Source organism: Ciconia boyciana, chromosome 8 (genome assembly GCF_034638445.1).
Source record: "Ciconia boyciana chromosome 8, ASM3463844v1, whole genome shotgun sequence".
In the NCBI taxonomy this organism is placed as follows: Eukaryota; Metazoa; Chordata; class Aves; order Ciconiiformes; family Ciconiidae; genus Ciconia; species Ciconia boyciana.
The window spans coordinates 48,561,050-48,582,132 of NC_132941.1; the positions used below are offsets into that span (position 1 = coordinate 48,561,050).

The window sequence follows — 21,083 nt, forward strand, 5'->3', positions numbered from 1 at the left end:
GCACTACTGTAAGGTGATAAATCTTTCTTCATAACAAAATGTTTCAGATGTAGCTGGGTTGTCCTGTAATCATTCTTAAATAATCAAACTATTCTTTTGTTTTTTCCTTGATTTAGATTCACTCTTACAATTGCACTCCTGCTCTGTAAAGTGTTTGTGAAATGACGTGGAAAGAAGTATCAGAAACCAATAGAAGTTCTTTATGAAGTTTATGTTTGGAACACAGTTAAGTTGGCTTTGGCTTTTTTTCAATAATTGCTATATTAGTCATGTTATGTTTCATTGTGAACTCTATGTACCTATTGATTAACCATAAATAATTAATACAAACCAAGAAGTTGAAGTGATTTGATAGAAATTAAAATGTGTAGTTTGGTACATAAATGTACCCTACATTTATGGAAGTCCTCATTTTAGAGTTAGGAAAATACGGTGTATTTGTATTGATGCTTTTTTGGTTTTCTCATATTAGTATTTTAACAAATTTTGTAAATTAGACAATTTAAATATTTCAAAGCACTAGCATTGTAATGAATTTTAAAGTTTCTGTGCTGGAATAAGGCATTGTTTTCTGTTCTATCTCCTTTACTCTCCTTATTTTCCACACTATCGAACATTTTATCTTTAGTAATACTAATCACATTTGTATTTAATTTTATTATAAGAAACTATACCAAAAATTATTTCACATTTCTGGTACTTTCAAACATGATTTTGCTATCATCTTTCCTAGCAATTTTTTAATAAGATCACCTCTGAAGAAAATACCTTTTAATGTAGGATCCATTATATGCACGGAGGTTTAACATTGGAAACTAACCTCGCACAGTTGTTTTCACTGCACTTTTAAAGGCAAAAATAATATGCATTTGTCTTTGATTCTTTTTTATGCTGAGGTGGTTTGGTTTAAAAACATGATGAGCTGGGTGCTATATTTTTCAAACTGTTTTAATTTCAGAGAATATCAGAAATATGTGTGCTTTATGATTTTAATACATATGATATAATTTGCCTTTGACGTTCATAGTTACTACAGAAATCAAAGTATTTATGGAGTAGTTCTTAGTAGTAGACCATTCCTGAGCCCTTGTGATACATGGAAACTCCTAAGAAGGATAACTGACAGACATGGTTATTTAAATAGACTCAAACAGCATGTAAATGTTAAAGGTATTTATAAGGTTTCTCATTTCAGCTCAGTATTTGTATCTGAGCATCTCTGTCCATCTTGATAGCAGTTAATGTGGTTCATTCAGTTAAGATTTTCTGAAGAAAAAGAGATCAAATGTGTTTATTTCAATTGCATGTCTTTTGATGTGAGTAATTTTGTGGCCACTGTCTGGACATCGGAGATTCATATGTATAATCCAAGAAATTAATATTCAGAAATATTATTGATTTTTTCTAAATTATTAGGTTGTGAGAATGGATTCTGTAGGTATTTACAACAAGTACTGTATGCCCCTAACACAGCCAGTTTTTGGCACTGAAATGTTTTGGTGTCACTGATCTGGTATGTTTTGGGGACTTTTATAAACAACCTCAACTTTTATGTTTCTTTTAAAATAACTTTCTGTCCCTTTTCTTACAAAAGTAATCTTAAAAATGCAAAAACTAAAGATAGTAAGTTAGCTGCTTTTTCTATATGGCTGCAAATTTTCATGGTCCCTTAAAACTACCAATGATTATCTCTGGGGTTCATGAAATAAGTAGTCAACAGAGATTTTATCTTCTAGGGGAGAGTTCCTGAAGTAAACGGCCAGTCTAGCATAAAGGGGTTAACCTGGGTTGCCAGATGCACTGTAGCTTTGGGCATGAGCATGGGTTCCTTGGTAGCTTGGCACGAATTTTAGTATACATACCGAGCAAAGGACAGCAGCCTTTTAATCTCATCCACTCTCACATTTACTCCCCGGTGATCTTAGGTTACCTGATCATTTTTTATTACTGAGAATATTACTCAGCACTGCTGAGAAGGGTCTGACTCTGTCTTCTTCAGAGTCTATCTACCCTCCTGCCAGATATTTATACACTTGATAAGATCCCCTGAGCCCTCTTTTCAGGCTGAACAGTCCCAGATCTCTCAGCCTCTCCTTTTGTCAGATTATCTTATTGCTCAATGATCTTCGTGGCTCTTTGCTGGACTCGCTCCAGTATGTCCATGTCTTTCATCATTCATAGTTTAAAGCTCTCCCTACCAGGATGGCCAGCCTGTTGGCAAACTTTACATCTTTGTTTCAAGTTGTTTCCATTTTAGTAATACATCTAGAAAAACATTTCAATTCAGAATCACAATGCTCACAAATGTTTGCTAAAGAGAATAAAGGTACCATTTTAAACTAGGTTTGTTTAAATACTGTTTATAAAGGCTTCAATGTAAATTTACTCCTTAAGCAGAATGTCACGTCATTAAATTACTAAAACAGGTAGCACACAGGCCAGCATGGTGCAAAGGCCAATCTTTTCAATTCCATTCTGTCCTTGACCTCTGTACTCAGAGTGCCACCAAGGGGAACAGTTGTGATGGTGACAGTGTACATAGCTGTCCCTTAGAAAGTGCATGGAGCTCCTTGGCTCAGCTTATGCTGTTTGTCATCGCTTGTTAATATGAATCTGGTTCCACAGGGCAGTGGCTGCACTTGGATCCACTGCTCTGTGCACACAGCAGTCATTCATTCCCCTGCAAAATCTGCCTCTAAGAGCTTAATGAACACCCATGTTTGTGAATGGCACTCTATAAATAAATAACCATAAGAAGACAGTAAAAAATCTTTCAATCTATATGCAGTCTGGCTGGAAATGGATGCTCCATTTCCTATTACCAGTTCTTTGAGCCAGCTTTCTGCTAAGAGCTAGACTTATTCTTGTGACCACAAATAAAATTCTAGTTCTTTTAATATTTAAAGCTTCAATGTTGCAGTGTTAAAAATGTTTTAAATAGTCATTTGGTTCTTGTTTCTTCCTTTTTATTATAAAGTTATAAATGAAACTAAAATAACTCCTACAAAGAAAGCTTTTTTCTGCCAGTTCCTTTGAAAATCTGACCTTTTCTGTGTATTTTCTGTTGCTATTGCTAATGGAAAATATTGCAGAATTTTACAGGCTATTAATGTAAAAAATATTTCAATCACTGCCTGAAGTTAGCCCTTTTTTATGAACTCTTGGCAAAATTCAAAGACAGAATACTTTTTTCCCTCTCAATTAAATATGGTTCCAAGAAATACATACTGACTTTTTAAAAACTTTCTATAATATTCAAAATATGCTGCCAGCTTCAAACATTGGAATAGGAAGTCATACATGAAATTTATCAAGCTTGGTGTTGAATGTAGCACAAGTTTTGTAAATGTATGCTTTACATTAGAGGTTATTTGCATGTTTATGTGTTATCAATATTTTAATAGTTCTTTTAAATGTAATTGTCTGAGCTTTCCTAGACCGCAGCAATCATTTGATGCCATTGACTTGATCTATGCACATTGGTCTCAGAAGCAATTGAAATCCTGGCCCAAATTCTGTTCCTTTCTGTTTGCAGGAGAAGTACAAATCTGCAAGCAGTATATCCAGGTTCCAAAGATCTGGATGAGGATCACTCACTGGCATCACTTCTCAACCAAACACATAGCCCAAGTCAATCCAAATTATGATTAACTGAGGTGAAGTTTACACTGTTTATGAGTTTACATAGTTGTGCTGGCATAGCTACATCTGTTAGGACTGAGAAAAAATTCACCCTTGAATTGCCATAATGATGCTAGTCTGCCAGCAACCTTCCATCCCTCCTCCAATACACTCCTGATCTAGATGTAACTGACCTAACAGAGGAGACTTTTTGCCTAAAAACCCTGTCTCATTGAACCAAAGTGCTTTAGCTCTATCTGTGAAGGGACTTCATTAATGTAAACTGTGTCTCAGGTAGGCAAGAGTTGGAAGTATAGCTAAACCAGAAGAGGCACACAGCCAAACTTGTACTATATAACCTTCACATTGTACTGACTTGACCAGGTCCTCTTCTGCAGTTGTTGAAATCTGACTGGGAAATACTGGTGTGACTTCACTGTGGTTGCCCTCCCACAAATCCACAATGATAACAGTTCAAAAGAAGAGTTTTCTCAGGCATTGCCTGGAGTTTGTAGAGATCTCAGACTTGAGGAGCTGAATGAATTAAAAGTTATAATTATTAAGTCTCTGCCAGGCACCTCCACCAGATATGAGTTGCCAAACATTGCAGAGATCAGTGGAGGCACACAATTAAAGAAGTGCTGTGCCATGGCTAATACTAAATTATACATTTCTGATTTATTTTTATTGATAACCTCAGATTAATTTAAGAGACTGTAATGGCTCTTGCACATATGTAGAACTGATCTTATTAAAAATTATTAACAGAATTAAATTTTTGTTTCAGTGAAACCTGGATTGGTCTCCGTCTGTAAAACTGCTGAGGACAACATGCAGTAAGTATAATGGGACTACTGACCTAGATTTTCCAGAGGTGGTCAAATCTCTTCAGGTTTTGATTCATTTGAATGAGTGACTATAGACTCCTTTGAAAACCGCTGCCATAGAATTTTCATGGATAATTATGTTATTGACAAAATTTTATAGGAATAGATTTGATCCTGAAAGAACCTCTTTGGGAATATAAAGCAGTATACAGATTTTTGAAGAGGACAAACTTAGGAGAAATAATAATGTTTCACAAATTGGCAGAGAGTAATTCTCTGGTATTAAAGAAAGTAATAGATTTAAAGGTTACAAATTAAGCTATAATCCCTCTTCTTACCATCAGTCATGTGAGACACTGAATAAAAGAAAATCCATGTTGATTTTGATCTTGTAAGGAAGATGAATTCATATATTAAGACTAGTGAGTGTTTTGTGAGTTTTTTAAAAATGCGTATATGTAACTGGCATCACCATTGCCAGGGGCTGGAACAAGGTTCTAAAAGCCACCAGAGGGATATAGAACGCTGTTTCTCTTCAGTCTCTGTGGGAATGAGCAAACTTTAAAATCTCAATTTACAAATGGAAATGTTGGCTTATTGAAAGATGACTGTTGAAAGTTTCAGGACAATTAATATGCATCAATCTTTCTGGTTACCTGTGTTAAATATGTTCTTTACTCCAAGTAGAAGCTTAATATTAAACATAATGGAAATTTTACTCTCTGGTGTTATCCAGGGAATGAAAGGCTTCAGAGCAGACTTGGAATAGCCCTGAGCATTTGTTGTTTGAGAAAGTGAACAAATATACTCGCTATGCAAAAAGGCTCCAACACAAAGCAGAAAAGAAAGAATAACAGATAAATCAAACGGACTGTGCCACTGTTTGCATTACATATGAAAAAGATTGTAAAGGGCAGCAACAGTAAAAAGTTTAATATTTTTATGAATATGTGAAAGGAATAGAAGGCTGAAGTAAATTTCTGGGAAAGGCCATGCTGAATAAATTGTTTTAATTCTGTACATTGGCTACTATTGAAGTATTTTTTATATTATGTCAGTATCTCCATATTTAAATTATATTTTTGCTTAATTGTTAAAGTAATGAACACAGACCTTTCAACTAACAGGCTTCTGCCTTTCTTCTTTCAAAACTGGGAGGTGAAAAAGTAGGTGAATTAGTTCTCTTGGTAACAATCATTCCTATCCTGCTCTGGTTACAAGTCTAGAAAATAATTAACAGGTTTTCTCTAATGCTTCCTAAAGATGTTGAAACTATAGAACAAATATTGACTGAGAGGCAGCAAAACTTGCCTGGAAAGGAGAAAACAATAATGGTTTATATAACTGAAAGCAGTTTGACAAAACCAGAATAGAAATTCTGGAAGCTCTAATTTAAAATTTATGTCAAAAGTGCCAGATGTGGTGCGTGCATGCACTTGGGTATTTGCAGGCCACACTTATGTCCTGCCACCTTTGCAGTACCATACAAAAGTGCTCTTTTGCCTTCCTGAAGATTTGCAGGGCCCCAGTTCCTGTCCCTGGGAGCTGATCATGAGATGGTTTAGCACCCGAGCCAGCCGTTGGGAAGCAAGAGGGAACCAGTCATGAGGACCTGAAGAGGTTCTGGCATGACCAGGCTTTCAGAAACATTAGCAGAAACTTGCAAGTATGATGTTTGCCACTGTTTATCAGAAGAGAGGAAAGGAATTTGGGGAAGAGGTGGAGGAAACAAGTCTGCACCTTGTAACTGGGTTGAGCATATTGGGTAAGAAGGACTTTGCACTGCAGTGTGTAAAATCACAGAGGAGGTGGAGGCAGCTCACTCTCCCCTGTGCAAACATGGGGTGCCTCTCTTTTCCTTTGTTCTCCCCACACATGTGCACACCCCTTCCCCCAGGTGTGAGCTCTGCCTTTGGGTAGGAAAACCAAAGAGAGCCATTTGCTCCTAGCCCCTGCTTGGCTGCAGGTAAGGGTCAAAGACCACCTGAGCCCATGGGTGTTATGCAAGAGGCTGTTGTGAAGGGGCCCCAGCCTGCAGCATGCATCAACCCACCTCCCTACTCTCCCTCCAATGCTGGCTTTGTACCTCAGGGGGTTGCGAAAGCCCCAGGACTACATAAAGCATTCCCTGTCTGGGCACCCCACCACTGCCATCAACACTTGGGCTCTCAAGAGGCTACAGGGACCAGCACTGTCTGTAAGGGACCCTGCTGTGGTGGGCTGGGGACAACCCGGTGTCTCGCCTGCCCATGCATCAGGGAAAGCTGCACGATGCCCTGGGGACCTGTCGGGGCAGCCTTCCTCCTTCCTCCCTTCCCCACTTGTGTGACAGAGCCTGTTTCTGATGCTATTCTCTGTCTGTTTGCTGTTGCTGCAGGGACGGGATGGCCCACACGGAGAGAGCTCTGCCCTGGCTGCTGCTGCTGGCACTGGCCTTTCTGGGCAGCAGCATGGCAGAGAGGGACTGCCGAGTAAGCAGCTTCAAAGTGAAGGAAAACTTCGACAAGACCAGGGTAAATCTTCTTTCTCTCCTGAATCTGTGATGTCTTGCCTAGCTTCTCTTCTCAGGCTACAAAATCTGGCATTCAGTAGCACCAGTGTGTTCACATTTTCAAAGTCACACACTGCAATACTGAGACACAGGAGAAGTGTGTGATATTGCCCACATCTCCACAGATGCTGGATCCTGATGCATCTGACAAAGGAATACTGCAGAAACCGAAGTTTAGCAGACTGGTCTCAAACTGTATGGTCTAAACAAAAGTGTAGTGACTTGGTTGTTTCTATGAAAAATTAATACTCTGGTGTTTTCAGACATCATTGCAAGGAAAAAAACATTTATACATAGATCTGTCAAAATCTGCCAGTTGTTATCCTCTTCCCACCAAATTTTGTATTCTAAATACTGGAGAAGTGCAGATACAAATAAGATACAAAAAAATGTCAATTCCTCCACAAACCCTGGCTGCACTAGGACATATTGGTGGGTTTATGCTGTTGGAACAGCTAGATTTGTTTCTTAGGTACAACTTTGAGGCATGGTGTCAAAGATATGCATGTCTTCCCCTCTGTCACCTCCCATAGTTTGTCTGGTTGTAATGTTTTCCATACTTCTAGGTCTAACTGCAGCCTTTCTTATTTCCTTGCAGTACAGTGGCACCTGGTATGCCATGGCAAAAAAAGATCCTGAGGGGCTGTTTCTGCAGGACAACGTGGTAGCCCAGTTCACCGTAGATGAGAATGGACAAATGAGTGCCACTGCAAAGGGCAGAGTCAGACTCTTCAAGTAAGCTGTTGGCAATCTTCCTCTTGTTCCATTTCAGTAAGCTTCTGCTTTGCTTACTGGTGCTCTAGTCCTACTGCTATCCCTGTGCTAGTCACACAGCCACACCGAATCTGTGCTGTGAGGTGTGAATGTGGTGTTTTCTTTCTCTCTGGCTACAGTAACTGGGATGTCTGTGCTGACATGATTGGCTCTTTCACTGACACAGAGGATCCTGCCAAGTTCAAGATGAAGTACTGGGGTGTTGCCTCTTTTCTGCAGAAAGGAAGTGAGTACTTAGCTATAGAAGATGCAGAACTACTTGGGAGCTTAGTTATGTTGTGTGTCCGTGCTGGGGAAGGAAAAAATAGTGTTGGATTTCTTAAACACACTTAAAACATGTAATAACTATAATACAGGAAAGCCTTAATGTGAACAAGGTAATCACTATTTTTTATGTGGAGCAGCTGGTTGGCTTTTGTTAAACAAGTGAAGACCAGGCCTTTGTATATCTTTGTATTTCTTTTGTTTGTTACCCAACAATATAATCAAAGGTCACTGTCTGGAAAGAAATGAAAGGCAGATGAAGTATTTTAAGTCTTGTTTTAGTTCAGAACTCAGTTACTGGATGCTTCTGTTCTCTCTGAAAAACCTAAAGTCAGACTTCGTTAAGCAGGGAAGAGGATTTTGCTTTGCAAAATAACAATTGTTATTTTGCTTGGTCTCGTGTCTGCAAATGTAGATATTTATCTATTTTAGGAAACAAATATGATCCTATATATATATATATATATATCTCCATATTTTCCTGTCATCTGTCACACCCTATGCAAAATTAGTTTATTGAACCAAATAGAGATTCAGACACTTGTAGCTCAAGGCATTTCCACAGATTGTTTCCGAGAGAAGCAAGTGGGCTTTGGAAGTGATTGGAGCTCCATTCTCTCAAAAAACCCAGTTACAAAGAATGCTTTGGATGCCAATTGCTCTTGAATTGTTGCCAAATCTCCTCATAGCATGCTGCTGAATCATGTTTTCATGGGTACTTCAGATTGCTGGCTGACCCTAGACTCTACCTTTCTAAAAACTGTGGTCCCTCAGGAGAGACGGTGAAGAGAACATACCGCGTTGGCTTCACCAGCGCAGACATAGTGCAAGGGAGGATCTTTTGCTCCAGGAGAGGAAGGTGCAGAGATAACACTTTTTACTGCAAACACCTAGGTTCACTTCTGTTAGCACAGGGTGTCTGTGTGACCACGTATTTGTCAGATTACCTAGCTTAAATAGTTAACAATTCTCTGAAATTGTAACTGTGTTTTGAGAAGAGGGTTTATGATAGAGCTTGTAGCAAAACCACTTCTAACGCACATGGCAACAGCATGATAATCTTTTTCCTTAAAAATACCATTTAAGTAGCATCCCTGGTAGGAAAACAGTTATGGTTTTAGTAATCTGGAGCATAACTAGCATGACCAAGCTAAATGTGCTCATTTCGATTCTCTATTTATTTTTTAAACTATTTTCTGTCTGACTCTTCCACTTTTTTGGTTAAAATAAGAAAACTTTCTTTGTATTTCATGGTAGCTACTGTAATACATGGTTCTTTTCTGTGTTTGTTACCACATTTTATGATATTTAGGCATGGATTTACAAAGTGTTTATTAGCATTTCTTCATGCTGCTCTTGTTCTGTGCCCTTGTTAGAGGAGAAGCAGTAGTGCCAACCATTTCCTCTTCTCTCCATCACTGTCCCTGATAAATCTGCTTATTTTCTTTTTAAAAAAAAGAACTCCCCCCAAAACATGGAATTAAATACTGGACACAGGAATAAACTAAGAGCTAATCTGTTATCATTTATACCAATCTTCATCATATTATTTTCTTTACAAAGTTATGGCAGCAATCTCTTCAGATTTATTAGATTTTACTTGTGTCGCTAACACCTTTGCTTCTTTGCTACGGTTTCTTCCAGATGATGACCACTGGGTAGTGGCCACAGATTATGATACGTATGCTCTTCATTACTCCTGCCGCCAACTAAATGAAGATGGCACTTGTGCTGATAGCTATTCCTTTGTGTTCTCCCGGGACCCCAAGGGATTGCCTCCAGAGGCACAGAAAATTGTCAGACAAAGGCAGATAGACCTCTGCTTGGACAGAAAATACAGAGTTATCATTCATAATGGTAAGAACATTTTTTTCTGAAGAATTTTATTTTAGGGTTTAATGACTTAAGCACTGGGAGTTTCTTGCTCATTAAATAGCAAATGCTTGAAGTCTTTTACTTAGTAGCTGTAATATTGTCTTCTGAAAACTAGAGCTTGTAGTAAGTTATTTCCAACTTTTACTTCCCTTATCTGAAGGAGAGCTAAGGTGTATAGCTTTTTATGCGGCATATCACATCAGCTGAAACAATAATTAGAGGAAGTTGTAAAACAATTAAATCAATGTAGTATGAGTAAACATAGTAAGAATAAACTTCATAGTTGCTGTAAAGAGAAATTTAGTCTCTTTAATCAGAACTCTTTGCCTTTCTCAAAAAAAAATAGCTGTTGAAGGGAATAGAATGTATTTTCAAAAACTTCTTTGAAAAATTCTTCACAAAAGGTTTTTAAGGAAAATCAGAAGTCTTGGAAAGGATGCCTTATAGCAGACCCTTTCTCACAGGTCCTCATGCCAACCGTTTCACAAAGGGTTGTGGAAGAGGGACATATCCCTCATACTGGTAGTATGACCCTATCTTGAGTCATATAGTCAGGCTGAGCTTGCAACATAGGGAGGGATACAGATTAGCTCACTTGTGCTCAAGTATATTAGAAAAGGCCAAATTGTAATTTATGCTACTTTAATCAATCATTTGGAAGAAAACATAATATACTTACTGGTAAAGATTACACCCAGAGTGGGGAATAGTAAAGAATGAAGATGACAGATCAGAATATTTAGAATGAATAAAATAGTAGCGTACTCGTCCCTACCCTGCCTTGCATTCTGGAAGACACAATATCTGTGGAAGGCTTGACTGGTGAATCAGCTGAATGTGAACTCCCAATGTAATGCTGTGGCCAAAAGAGTAAATGTGATTCTTGGATGCATAAACCAAGGATGCAAAAGATGAATTTACAGACTCATATGAGACTGTTGTGCTTGGCATAGGTCTGCTTGCTATGTCACGTTTGATGATAATCATAACTGGAAAGGGTACTGGGGATGAATTAGAAGTTTCAAAGAAGAGCAGAGAAAATGATTGAAAGTTTGTAAAATGTGTCCTGTAGTGAGTGCTTCAAAGACCTTGATCTTTTCTCATCAGAAAGAGGCTAAAGGCTGACCTGAGCAAAATCTGTGCTTGCCCACACAAACAATGGGAATTGGATAATAAAGGACTTGCAAACATAGGAATAACAAATTAAAATGGATGGAACTTTAAACTGGACACATTCAGAGCAGAAATAAATAGCCATTTGTTTAACTCCAAAGGTCATTAACCTTTGGACCAGTTTACCAAGGGCTGTTGTATGTTCTTTATCACTGAAATCTGTAAATCAGGATTAAAGGCTTTTCTAAATGACATGTTAGAATAAACTGGGATTGACTGAAGGAACTTTTGTGTATTATAAAGAAAGTCAGAACAGATGAGCACAGTCAGCTCTTGTGGCTCTATTACCTGTTCATCTGATCTATAAACAGAGAGTAATATATTGCCATGTTGTAAAGTAGGTATGCTGATAACAGAGTGCCTGAAAGATCTGCTAAGGTGGGTGGTGTTTAGAATACTGATTAGTGACCTGGAAAAAGTGCCTGACAACAATGAAAATAAAAATTTTGTCTTGAATGAGAATTTGGAGACAGCATAAGAGACAGTTGAGATTTAAGGTAGCCAAGACTAAGAGAGAGTGTAACTGCAAATGAAATTGGCTTTTGTGAGTGATGTGTATGATTGCATAAAGAGTAGGATAGAAAATAAACAATTTCATTATATAAATTGATGATACTTTCTTGTTTTGAATGCTGCATTCACTGCTATTCAAATGAAGTACAGCAAGAATAAAAATTTCTGAAGATCAGAAAACAAAATAATGAGATGCTTGGAATGTTTTTGTATTAAATCTAAGATAAAGTGTAGATATACAGCTGTTGTGCTGTGACTTTGAGAGGTTATGATGGTTCCTTGCATTTCTGTCAAACCCAGAGAAAGTACTATCCCACTGTAAAATCAGGATATTGGGCTAGTCCAAGTACTGGTCTGATTCAGCAAGGTGGAATCTGCGTTTCTATTATTTCCACACTATATGAGGCTTGCAAGGCGATAAATGTATTGTCAATCTTTGCAAGAAAGTATAAACCAAAAAGAAAAGTGGAATATATTTATTTATTCATGATTTGTGATATGTTTTCAAGTATCTCAGAGCTTCTATATAATAGAATGCTTGTATTTTTTCACAGAATATAGAACCAATCGTGTAATTTAAAAATAAAAGCTCAGAATGTCTTTTGAAAGTTCAGCCTTAAATATTCCTCGACTTCCCAAGCTTAATGTAAACGTTGATCATGCTGCCTCTAGTTTGTTCTAGAAATATCAAATCTAACAAGTTGCACCGAGGGCTGTATTCTTTGTCTGCAATCCTAATTTATATTCAGATGTTAGATGTTGAGTGCAGCATCTGATAAGACTATGTGAGTTCAATACTGTTTGTAAATGAAAAACAGTAGCCTGGGTCCTTAATGCTGTCGCTTTTTATTGAGGATTATGCTAGAGTTTATCTTATGAGCCCAGCACCAAAGTATAAATGAAACTTAAAGCCAGAAATTTGCATTCTCCCCTTACTGTGATCAGGACCTGTCATTACCACAGTGTTAGTTGATTCTGAATTCTCCAGTATCATTAAGCCAAAGTTCCTGCAAAGCAAGTACATTTGGGAATGAGAGAATGATTGTGACCTAAACTGAAAAAAACATTTATTGAAAGCTTTATATCAGAAACTCTTACAAAATTCACTTAATTCCTTATGTGTGGGATTGGAAGCCCTGCTACTTTAGTTCTAATTCTGCTATTAAGAGCTACCAAATCAGTAGCAAAAAAAATCTGCTTCAGTTGTCTGTACTGACCTGCATCAGTTGTTATTGTGCTAAAATTGTGACTGATGTTAATAGATGCTGCAAGAACAGGCTCTAATTGTGCATACTCTGCCTATGTCTGTAAGCTAATTTTTTTTCCCAAAGACTTTTCATTAGCTTTTTTAATTAATACTGTATTCAAATTAAGTTCCCCAAAAAACCATAATAGATGTACAAAACTTACCTTGATGGAAAAAAAAAGTCTAAAACATCTGCTCTTTTTATACGGGCTCTTTAAGGCAAAAGAGAAGCCCAGGAAATTATGAGTTTTTTGGTTGTAACTTGCATTGCATTTCTGATGGTAGCTCCTTTCCAAATATGGATCAGGCTGTGATACACTTAGTCTCTAGAGTAATAGCTCAAGTTGCTTTAAGTTATGCAATGTGAGTGTGGATATCACAGTGGGACTACTTGTAAATACAATACATCATGTTAGTAGAGCTGAAAGCTGAATCTGCTGTTAGCATTTACTAGAAGGAAAAATTGTGAATTAAAGAGTGGTATATTCCTTCAGCTAATTTACTACTGCCATTAGAAGTTTTGGAGGTCAGGAGATTCTTATTTTGTTGAAAGACATTCTTAAATTAAAAATTTTTAAAAGGCAAATAATTTGAAGCTTGTTAAGGTAAATAAATAACTCTTTTGTCACTGACCTATCCAGTACCTTGTTTGCCGAAGTATTAAAAGGCTCAGGACAGGTGTACCAGATTGGATGAATTCCTGTTTTGTTCTGAGTTGAAAATTCTTTGGAATTATAAACTGCAGAGCAAGGTACTGGCATTATCATTACAAGTAACAGACTGCTGGACTCAAGAGCATTTTAAATAAATTAGATATGTATGCATTTTAAATTTGGGGAAAGTTTGTATATTTTAATTTTGCCTACTGTGGTTGAAAAATGGAATTTTGGTTTTTGTGTGTTTCAGGATTTTGCTCTTAAGGAGATCCAAAAGTATGGAAAGAAACCATGTAACAGCACCATGGATGTAAAGTTAACACATTGATCGGGTGTTCTCTTGAAAACCTTTTAAATGGCTTCATTTAGATTTTGAGTATATTTATCTGAGCCGTGTAGCTCGCCTTGTTAATAAACCAATGAAACATTTTAATAAACTTGGATTACAGGGGATGCAAATTGTTTGTATGCACATCTGTACATATGTAGACATGGGTTTTATTAGTAAATCGTTATCTTAATGCACTATTTTGAATTGGTGACAGATATTGATAATTAAGAATTTAATATTTCTTTTTTAGTGGTTTCAATTTCTGACTAAAAGAGTTTTAACTAAAAAAACCCCAAAATATATGTATTTGCTTTCTAAAACTTTTAATTGCTTTTCAAATACAATGTAATCTTTTTTCTAGGAAATACTGGAAATCATTCCCAATAGCATTTTAGAAAGGAGGAAGGAATTTCAGTGACCCTATATATCACTGATTAACTTTATTATATGAGTACTGAAGACATAAAAAACATGCGTCTTTTTTAAAGAACTATTTTACACATGACAAGTAAACATTTATTTATTCTTTATTTATAAATTAACGGGTATTATGTCCCTATTTTTAATTTGAGATGGAACCAAATTGGTCATTCACTTGATGATAATACATGCTTATCATCTTGTTTCCTACATGAAATTGGTTAGTCTGCCCAAACCTATGTTCAGGCAGTCAGTTATCTAAGTGCATAATCAAGTGCCTTTTTTTAAATGGGATTGAAAAAAAGAGCAGATACTTTCTGAGGATGTACATTTTCACTAGAAAGTTGATCTCTCTTACTCAGTAGAAAATAGAGTAAAAACGGATCAGGTGCTTTCTTGATATAGATTCACTATAACTTTATTAAAGTTAATGACATTTATGCCAACTGAAAATATACCCTTATAGAAATTAATTTGTCTGGTAAGTACTTATTTCAACTATTTTACGTTCACCAAGTTCACTGCCATATTCCTATTTATTTTAGTGTAAGTGGAGAATTCAATCCATTGGATTAAATTGTCCAAATCTTACTGAGGCAAAGCAGTGAAGTCAAAAGAATTTTACCTGCAGGAATTAAAAATACAGATTTAGCTTTTTTTTTTCCTTCTCTGGCATATAATACCTTAACATAGTGACCTATTCAACCTGGGATAGTGTAGACATTAACATCCAAAGCGTGGCACAGCTCAGACTTTAAATAATTATCTGGTAATGAAAGACAAATTTGGTTGTTCATGGTTACTTCTTCTTGCAGTGGTTTCTGTACCAGCTCCATGCCTTACAGGTTTCCCTGTACAACAGAGAAGAATTTCCTGACATTTACGCCTGAAATGGGCAACATTATACAAAATTGGATTGACAGCAGAGTTGGCAAAAGTGAATAACACTATCCAGAAGAAAACTGATGGCAAAATATTTAAATCTTGTTTGTATTTCTGGACTAAAATTAAAAGAATAATTATTATAATTGGGCTCCACATGATGAAGAAAGAGATCATCAACACAAAGAGGGCTCGGAACAGTTTGTAGTCTTGCTGGGAAACACGAATCTGATGATTTTCTGAGTAGGCTAAACCAGCATTTAAACTCCTTCTTGATGCTTTTGTAATCTGCGGTAAAAGAGAAGACAGTAACTTTCACTGAAACCTAGAAGAATTATTAACACATTTTTACAAGTGCAAAAGTAAATCTTGGCACATGATGTTTCTGTTTTGAAAAGTGGCTACAAAAAGGCATTGCAGAATTCCATTTTTACTTTTTGTCAATGGTTCCATTTCAAACATTCTCACTTTACTAGCAGGTTTTTTCCTCTCAGTTGTGAACTCACCTCAATATTAGTCAAGCTAATTGTTCTCCTCGTGGCTCTCCACCAGCCATAAAACAGAGCGTAAAACAGAGCCTTAATTACTCATGAAATCCCCTTAACTTCAAATTATGACCTCATTTGTTCTATCTAAACAAACCCATCTATTTTTTTCACAAATGCAAGCTGGAACATAGTTAACAATCCTGTTGATGCACAAGAAGGAACGTAATCCAATTCTCTTATGGCCATGCTGATATTATAAGGTAGGTATGAGAAGGAGCATGAATTTATTACAGTAACTAAATCATGATATGTTTTAAATTTGAATGGGATTTTACATTAAGTTTTGTGTAAACTTTTAGTTTTTCATTCAGTAATCAGAATTGCTTTCTATGAACTAAACTGAAATCTTACAGATCCTTCTGTCACTATGATAATCTGTGTCTTGTAATAGTACTGTCTGATGTAACAAACCAGACTATGTATAGTTTGGGAAGCTAGTATTCATGGGTGTGAATCATCGGTCATTAGGTAGAATATTGAATCCCAATGGCTTGCAGAAAACTCTAAATCTCATGCTCTACATCCCTGTCTTCACTGAAGCTGGCATAGCACAATAAGTCTGTTATATTCACATATATGATGCAAATAAAATAAAATTGGAATATTTAGCAAACAAACATTTAGGCTAAATAACTGAGATGCCATTTTACCCACTGCATGGGTAAAGAAGGGGTATTTTCAAAAGCCTGGATCAATTTGGTGTCGAAGTAGGAAAGTCAAAAGGTGTAAGACTCTTCCTGCCACTTTTATGTGTGACTTTTCCCTTTAGCAACAACTAAAGGAAGGATAACACTAATACTAGTAATACGTAATAGCTTCCTGGTTCAGGTAAGGGTGAAAATGGTGAGAGAGAGAGAGAGAGAGAAATTTGTCATTCTTTCTGCAGTTTTCTGAATTTGTCACAGAGATGGATGGCCTAGAATAAATATTGATTAAGAACCTAGACATCTACCAAAGATTTCAACAGAGTATAGGTGTATAAATCAAAACCCATGATCCAAAAATGGGCTTCTCAGCACCTGCTGAGCCTGAGAAGGGGACAGTCTCACTAGCTGTTTCCCTGATTTAAAAGGGGCAGAGAATTCTGATGTTTTGAACATGTAGAACTATTCCAGCCTGATGATCTGCTGCTGTACCCATTTGGAATCCAGAAACTAGGCTAACTCCTCCAAACAATCCGATCCAAGAGTTGTTCTCAGAGAGCACCTAACCTGTCTTAGGAAGAATGAAGGTTTCATAAAATACAAAGGACTAATATCCACTTGTAATATAAAAGTGGGAAAACCGAGTTCTGTACCCTCCTCGGCCTCCACTGTTCGAAACAGCTACAGAATGTCCTCATCAGATACTTTTGTATCTATCCCATATAAGTACCCTCCATCTTTCCTGCTGGAGCTGCACAGCCTAGAACTAAGAATGCAAGAATCGCCAGAACTGCAGTAAATAAGACGCAACTGCATCTTAAGGAAGTGCTCAACTGAAACGGGGTGGCAGTGATATGTTTTGGATCCCTTTTTGGTCTGCCTAGTATAAGGAACCTAGATACCTACAGTGGGCATCTGGACCACAGTCTGAGAACCAGGAAATTAGAAGTCATGTATATACAACTACGTAACTTCCAGAACATGAACGTCTTTACTAGTTCTAGCCTCTTATCTAAGTCTTGCCTGAGAGGGGGAACAATGCAAAAACAAATAACTTAATTACAAATCATGGCTTCCAATCTGTCATTTTTGCCAGGGTTCTGGGAAGTGTTATGTAAAAATAATAATAAGTTTCAGATTAAATTGTAAAGTATACATTTGTAGAGTATATTTGCTAACAAATTTGAGGGCTTACATCTGTAGTGAATCACCATCATCATAGATGCTGTGTTATTTGAATACATGAATGCTTTGAACTGCTTCCAGTAACACTGAGCATTGTACTCGGCATGCATTGGCATCATGGAGCATTCTCACGAAGTGAGAGTGCATCTGCTCTTGGGAATGACTCAGGGATTAAGACATTCTCCAGCCGAGTTCTGGTTGCTTACTGGAGAGCTGTGTGAGAGAGAAGATTCAATTACAACAGACGGGATCCTGCTCTGGGCCTTGTTCCTTTTTCAGTTCAGGAGAAATGGTTATGCATCTTAGCATCTGTGTTATCAAGTTGGAAAAGAAACGTGAGCATGGCAGCATGGGGCTGTCTTGTAATGCCATATTCCAAACACTTTTTTGGGCTTCTAGCTCCCTACGTGCCATTGTGTTTTCTAAATTTACCTGTTGTAATCTGGAGTCTGCAAGGACAAGAGGAACGCCATTCCTGTCCTGGTCTCTGACCAAGGGCTGTGGCATTCCTTGGCCTGCAGTTTTTTGCAGTTCTTTCAAAGGGCTCAGATTCCCCACTCAGTTACTATATGTTCTTTGCCTACAGCAAATATGAGGTTGCAAAAGGCAAGTGCTTTACTTCACTAGAAGAGGTTTACCTAATGCATTTACCTCAAGTTTAAGCCTGATCAATAGGCAAGTACATGTAGAGCCCAGATTCTTGGTCTTAGGTTCACGGAAACATCTACATGCAGCTCTGGTGCATGTACCCACAGCCCCTTGGTGCTCAGCATTTCATCAGTTAACTCCCTGCTCAATAATCTGTGTATTTTGAAGTTCCTTTCCAAAACCTATAATTTTTCTTATATATAATATGAGAAATTTAATTACCTAATACAGGAATCAGGAATCTTTTGGGGGCAGTTGCTAAAAACGAGGCATTGCAGCACCTAGTTTGAAGATTTCTAGCTCTTTCTCACTCTGTTTTTGGAAGAGGAAGGGGTATGAAATCAGATGTTTTAAAAGGAATTTAGGTAACTAATATCATGCTTGCTAGAATATAGATTAAAACTCTGTGGTGCCTGGTGTCTTGGCCTATATTTCAGCAGTTAAACAACATCCACTCAGAAAGAAAATGGAAGCAAAGTGTTTAACTTACAGTTTTTGTTTGTGAAGTCTGAAATTGTGGAGGAATAAGTGTAATCTAACAAGATCTGTGTACTAAAAATACATGCAGAAAATCAGTAGATCTAAAAGGGGATGGATTTTTTCTAGTCCTGCCTCTCTCTGCTTTCTTACAAATCCCTTGTGACTCTGGGGTTTAGGCTGAAGGAAAGCAAAATCTAGTTTTTAGTTATTTCAAATGCTTGACTCTTTTAACATTTAGGAGATTGACAGTCTTTAAATATGAACAGCACATAAATGGGGAAGGGTATTAAATACTATATATAAATGAAGACAAACTTTGTGTTGGGCTTCTGGTAATGTGCTGTTCAAGCATGTTCTTAGTTGAAATGCATAGGCTGTTATGTACAGGTTGAAGTGCCTCATTTTATATCACATACTTACCATTTACTGAGCAAATGATGTCTATTCCCTTTAGGTGTATTTGTATTCAGTGACAACATGTTGATGCCTAGTAAGTTACTGTTTACTTCCCTTTGTTCTACAACAAAATTTAAAGGAAAAACATACCTGTAAGATTTTGGAATAACTGATGACAATGACTAATCCCGGCATTAGAAAGAAAACAATGGCAAAGGTCACATCCCAAACTGTTTCTCCTGCAATGCTGGGCCAAACTAAGGTGCAAATCTGAATCTCCTGTTTACAAAGAATAGAGAAGAAAATTAACATTGTACAGTTATATTTACTACACGGTTGTCCTTATCTCTATGCCTACAGAGAAAATGGCTGCAGACTCAACCAAGTCTGTGAAAACTTCCTACTCAAACAGAGCAGTCAATTAATGTATTACTTCATGGTTTTAAAAGCCCATACAATTACAAATAGATGTGTTGTCCACAATCTAAATATTGCTATAAATTTCATATCAAATGCTAATGGCGACTTTAAAATTGAAACTTATAGACCTTAATCATGTATGTGAGTGTCATGTTCAGTGTACTTTTGTTCGCATTTCAAAATACTAGGCACAAAAACCTGTGCATGGCCATTTCACACAGAGCCTACCGCATGTGCTGGGCAGCGCTCCCAGGACGCTGATCCCTCGGTAAGGGGGACGCGTGCTGAAGAGGGGATTTCCAAGCCGCACTGGGGAACGCAAAACAATTCCAGCCGATGCGCGCTTCACCTCTAACGGGAGGGCCCGCCGGGAGAGCGGGACGGGAGGCGACGGCGGCGCTGCCTACGGCGACAGCGGGCGCGGGTCTCCCGGGCTGCCCTGCCGGGGGGGGCTCCGGCCGCGCCTCCGGGCCCACCCTCGGCGCCTGCCCGGAACACGGAGCGCTGCCCGCTGCCCGCTGCCCAGAGGCAGTCTCCCCTCCGTGACAGAGGCGGACGAGCCTCCCGCGCCGTCCGGCCCCGCACCCGCCTCCCCCACCTGACTCCTGCGGCCTCCCGCCGCCCGCTCTGCCCCGGCGCCCACCCCCCGGCCCGGCGCCGGCCGCCCAGCGCCCTGCTCCTGCGGGGGCGGCCGCCCTGCGGGCCCTCCCCGGCGGCGCTCGCCCTCACCTCGCCGGCGGCGGCGGGCAGCCGCACCACGGTGAAGAAGCAGCAGAGCGGGAGGGTGGCGAGGGCGGCGAAGCCCCAGATGAGGAGGAGGGCGGCGGCCAGCGCCTTGCGGCGGCGGAAGGCGGCGTGGCGCAGCCGGGCGATGCTGACGACGCGCTCCAGGCTGACGGCCGAGAGGGAGAGGATGACGACGGTGCCGCTGAGGCTCATCACGTAGAAGAGCATGTGGCAGACGACGTCGCCCAGCACCCAGGACTCGGTCCAGCGCACAACGGCGATGAAGGGGATGGCGGTGATGAAGAGCAGGTCGGCGCAGAAGAGGTTGAGGACGAGGCAGTTAGCAGCGCACAGCCGGTGCCGCTGCCGCGCCAGCAGGCAGATGCCCCAGATGTTTCCCGCCAAGGCCAGCAAGAAGATGGAAGCCAGGGCGGACGACTCACTGACACGCAGGGCTGTCACGTTGTGGCCCCTGAAGTCTGAGAAGAAGGGGAAGTAGGTCCTGTTCCACCCTGGCACCCCTCCGGACCCCGGCATGAGGGTGGTCAGCGGGCATGAGAGACCCACCGCAGGTGGCGGCACCAGCCCTAGGGGAAGGCCTGCGCTCCCAACCACCACGGTGGCACCTGGGGTGCCCTCCCGGCACGGAGCAGGGGGCTGGCCGCCATCCCCCTCCCTGCTCTTACTCCTGGCCGTGCCACCGCGGGCTTGGCCGTGCCAGCCGGGAGGTTTATGGCCCTTGCACTGGAGTGGAACAAGGAAGTGGGAGGGTAAACACGCGCAGCTCACACAAAGGCGAGGCCGCCGTGCATGGGGAGGCAGCGAGGGGCCGGGGGGCGAGCGGGACCGCCTGATGCCTCCCTGGGGAGGGCGTGGGTTAGCACGCTGGCACCTCCATGCTGA

The 21,083-nt window shown here is 39.4% G+C and overlaps 2 protein-coding genes across 2 annotated transcripts; one reads left to right on the forward strand and one right to left on the reverse strand.

Moving 5' to 3' along the window:
* The first annotated feature begins 3,495 nt into the window (after nucleotides 1–3,495).
* On the forward strand, nucleotides 3,496–13,797 carry RBP4 (retinol binding protein 4). The gene is made up of 8 exons (XM_072870387.1): nucleotides 3,496–3,656; nucleotides 4,409–4,457; nucleotides 5,962–6,213; nucleotides 6,826–6,961; nucleotides 7,598–7,734; nucleotides 7,893–7,999; nucleotides 9,682–9,894; nucleotides 13,751–13,797. Exons 3-8 carry the CDS (start codon nucleotides 6,077–6,079, stop codon nucleotides 13,762–13,764), a joined length of 744 nt encoding a protein of 247 aa, XP_072726488.1. The 5' UTR covers nucleotides 3,496–3,656; nucleotides 4,409–4,457; nucleotides 5,962–6,076; the 3' UTR covers nucleotides 13,765–13,797.
* On the reverse strand, nucleotides 12,641–20,717 carry FFAR4 (free fatty acid receptor 4). The gene is made up of 3 exons (XM_072870385.1): nucleotides 20,184–20,717; nucleotides 19,185–19,313; nucleotides 12,641–15,421 (listed from the first exon to the last, which is right to left on the reverse strand). Exons 1-3 carry the CDS (start codon nucleotides 20,715–20,717, stop codon nucleotides 15,014–15,016), a joined length of 1,071 nt encoding a protein of 356 aa, XP_072726486.1. The 3' UTR covers nucleotides 12,641–15,013.
* Nucleotides 20,718–21,083: the final 366 nt, after the last annotated feature.

What these genes read in the sequence shown, in the direction of transcription:
- RBP4 (XM_072870387.1), top strand. Translation starts at nt 6,077, where the DNA reads ATGACCAGGCTTTCAGAAACATTAGCAGAAACTTGCAAGTATGATGTT. An exon ending in GGCAGAGTCAGACTCTTCAA is followed by an intron (nt 7,735 to 7,892) that starts GTAAGCTGTTGG and finishes CTCTGGCTACAG; the next exon opens with TAACTGGGATGTCTGTGCTG. An exon ending in CTCTTTTCTGCAGAAAGGAA is followed by an intron (nt 8,000 to 9,681) that starts GTGAGTACTTAG and finishes GGTTTCTTCCAG; the next exon opens with ATGATGACCACTGGGTAGTG.
- FFAR4 (XM_072870385.1), bottom strand. Translation starts at nt 20,717, where the DNA reads ATGCCGGGGTCCGGAGGGGTGCCAGGGTGGAACAGGACCTACTTCCCC. An exon ending in TGCCCGCCGCCGCCGGCGAG is followed by an intron (nt 19,314 to 20,183) that starts GTGAGGGCGAGC and finishes CTTTGTAAACAG; the next exon opens with GAGATTCAGATTTGCACCTT. An exon ending in GTTATTCCAAAATCTTACAG is followed by an intron (nt 15,422 to 19,184) that starts GTATGTTTTTCC and finishes CTTTTACCGCAG; the next exon opens with ATTACAAAAGCATCAAGAAG.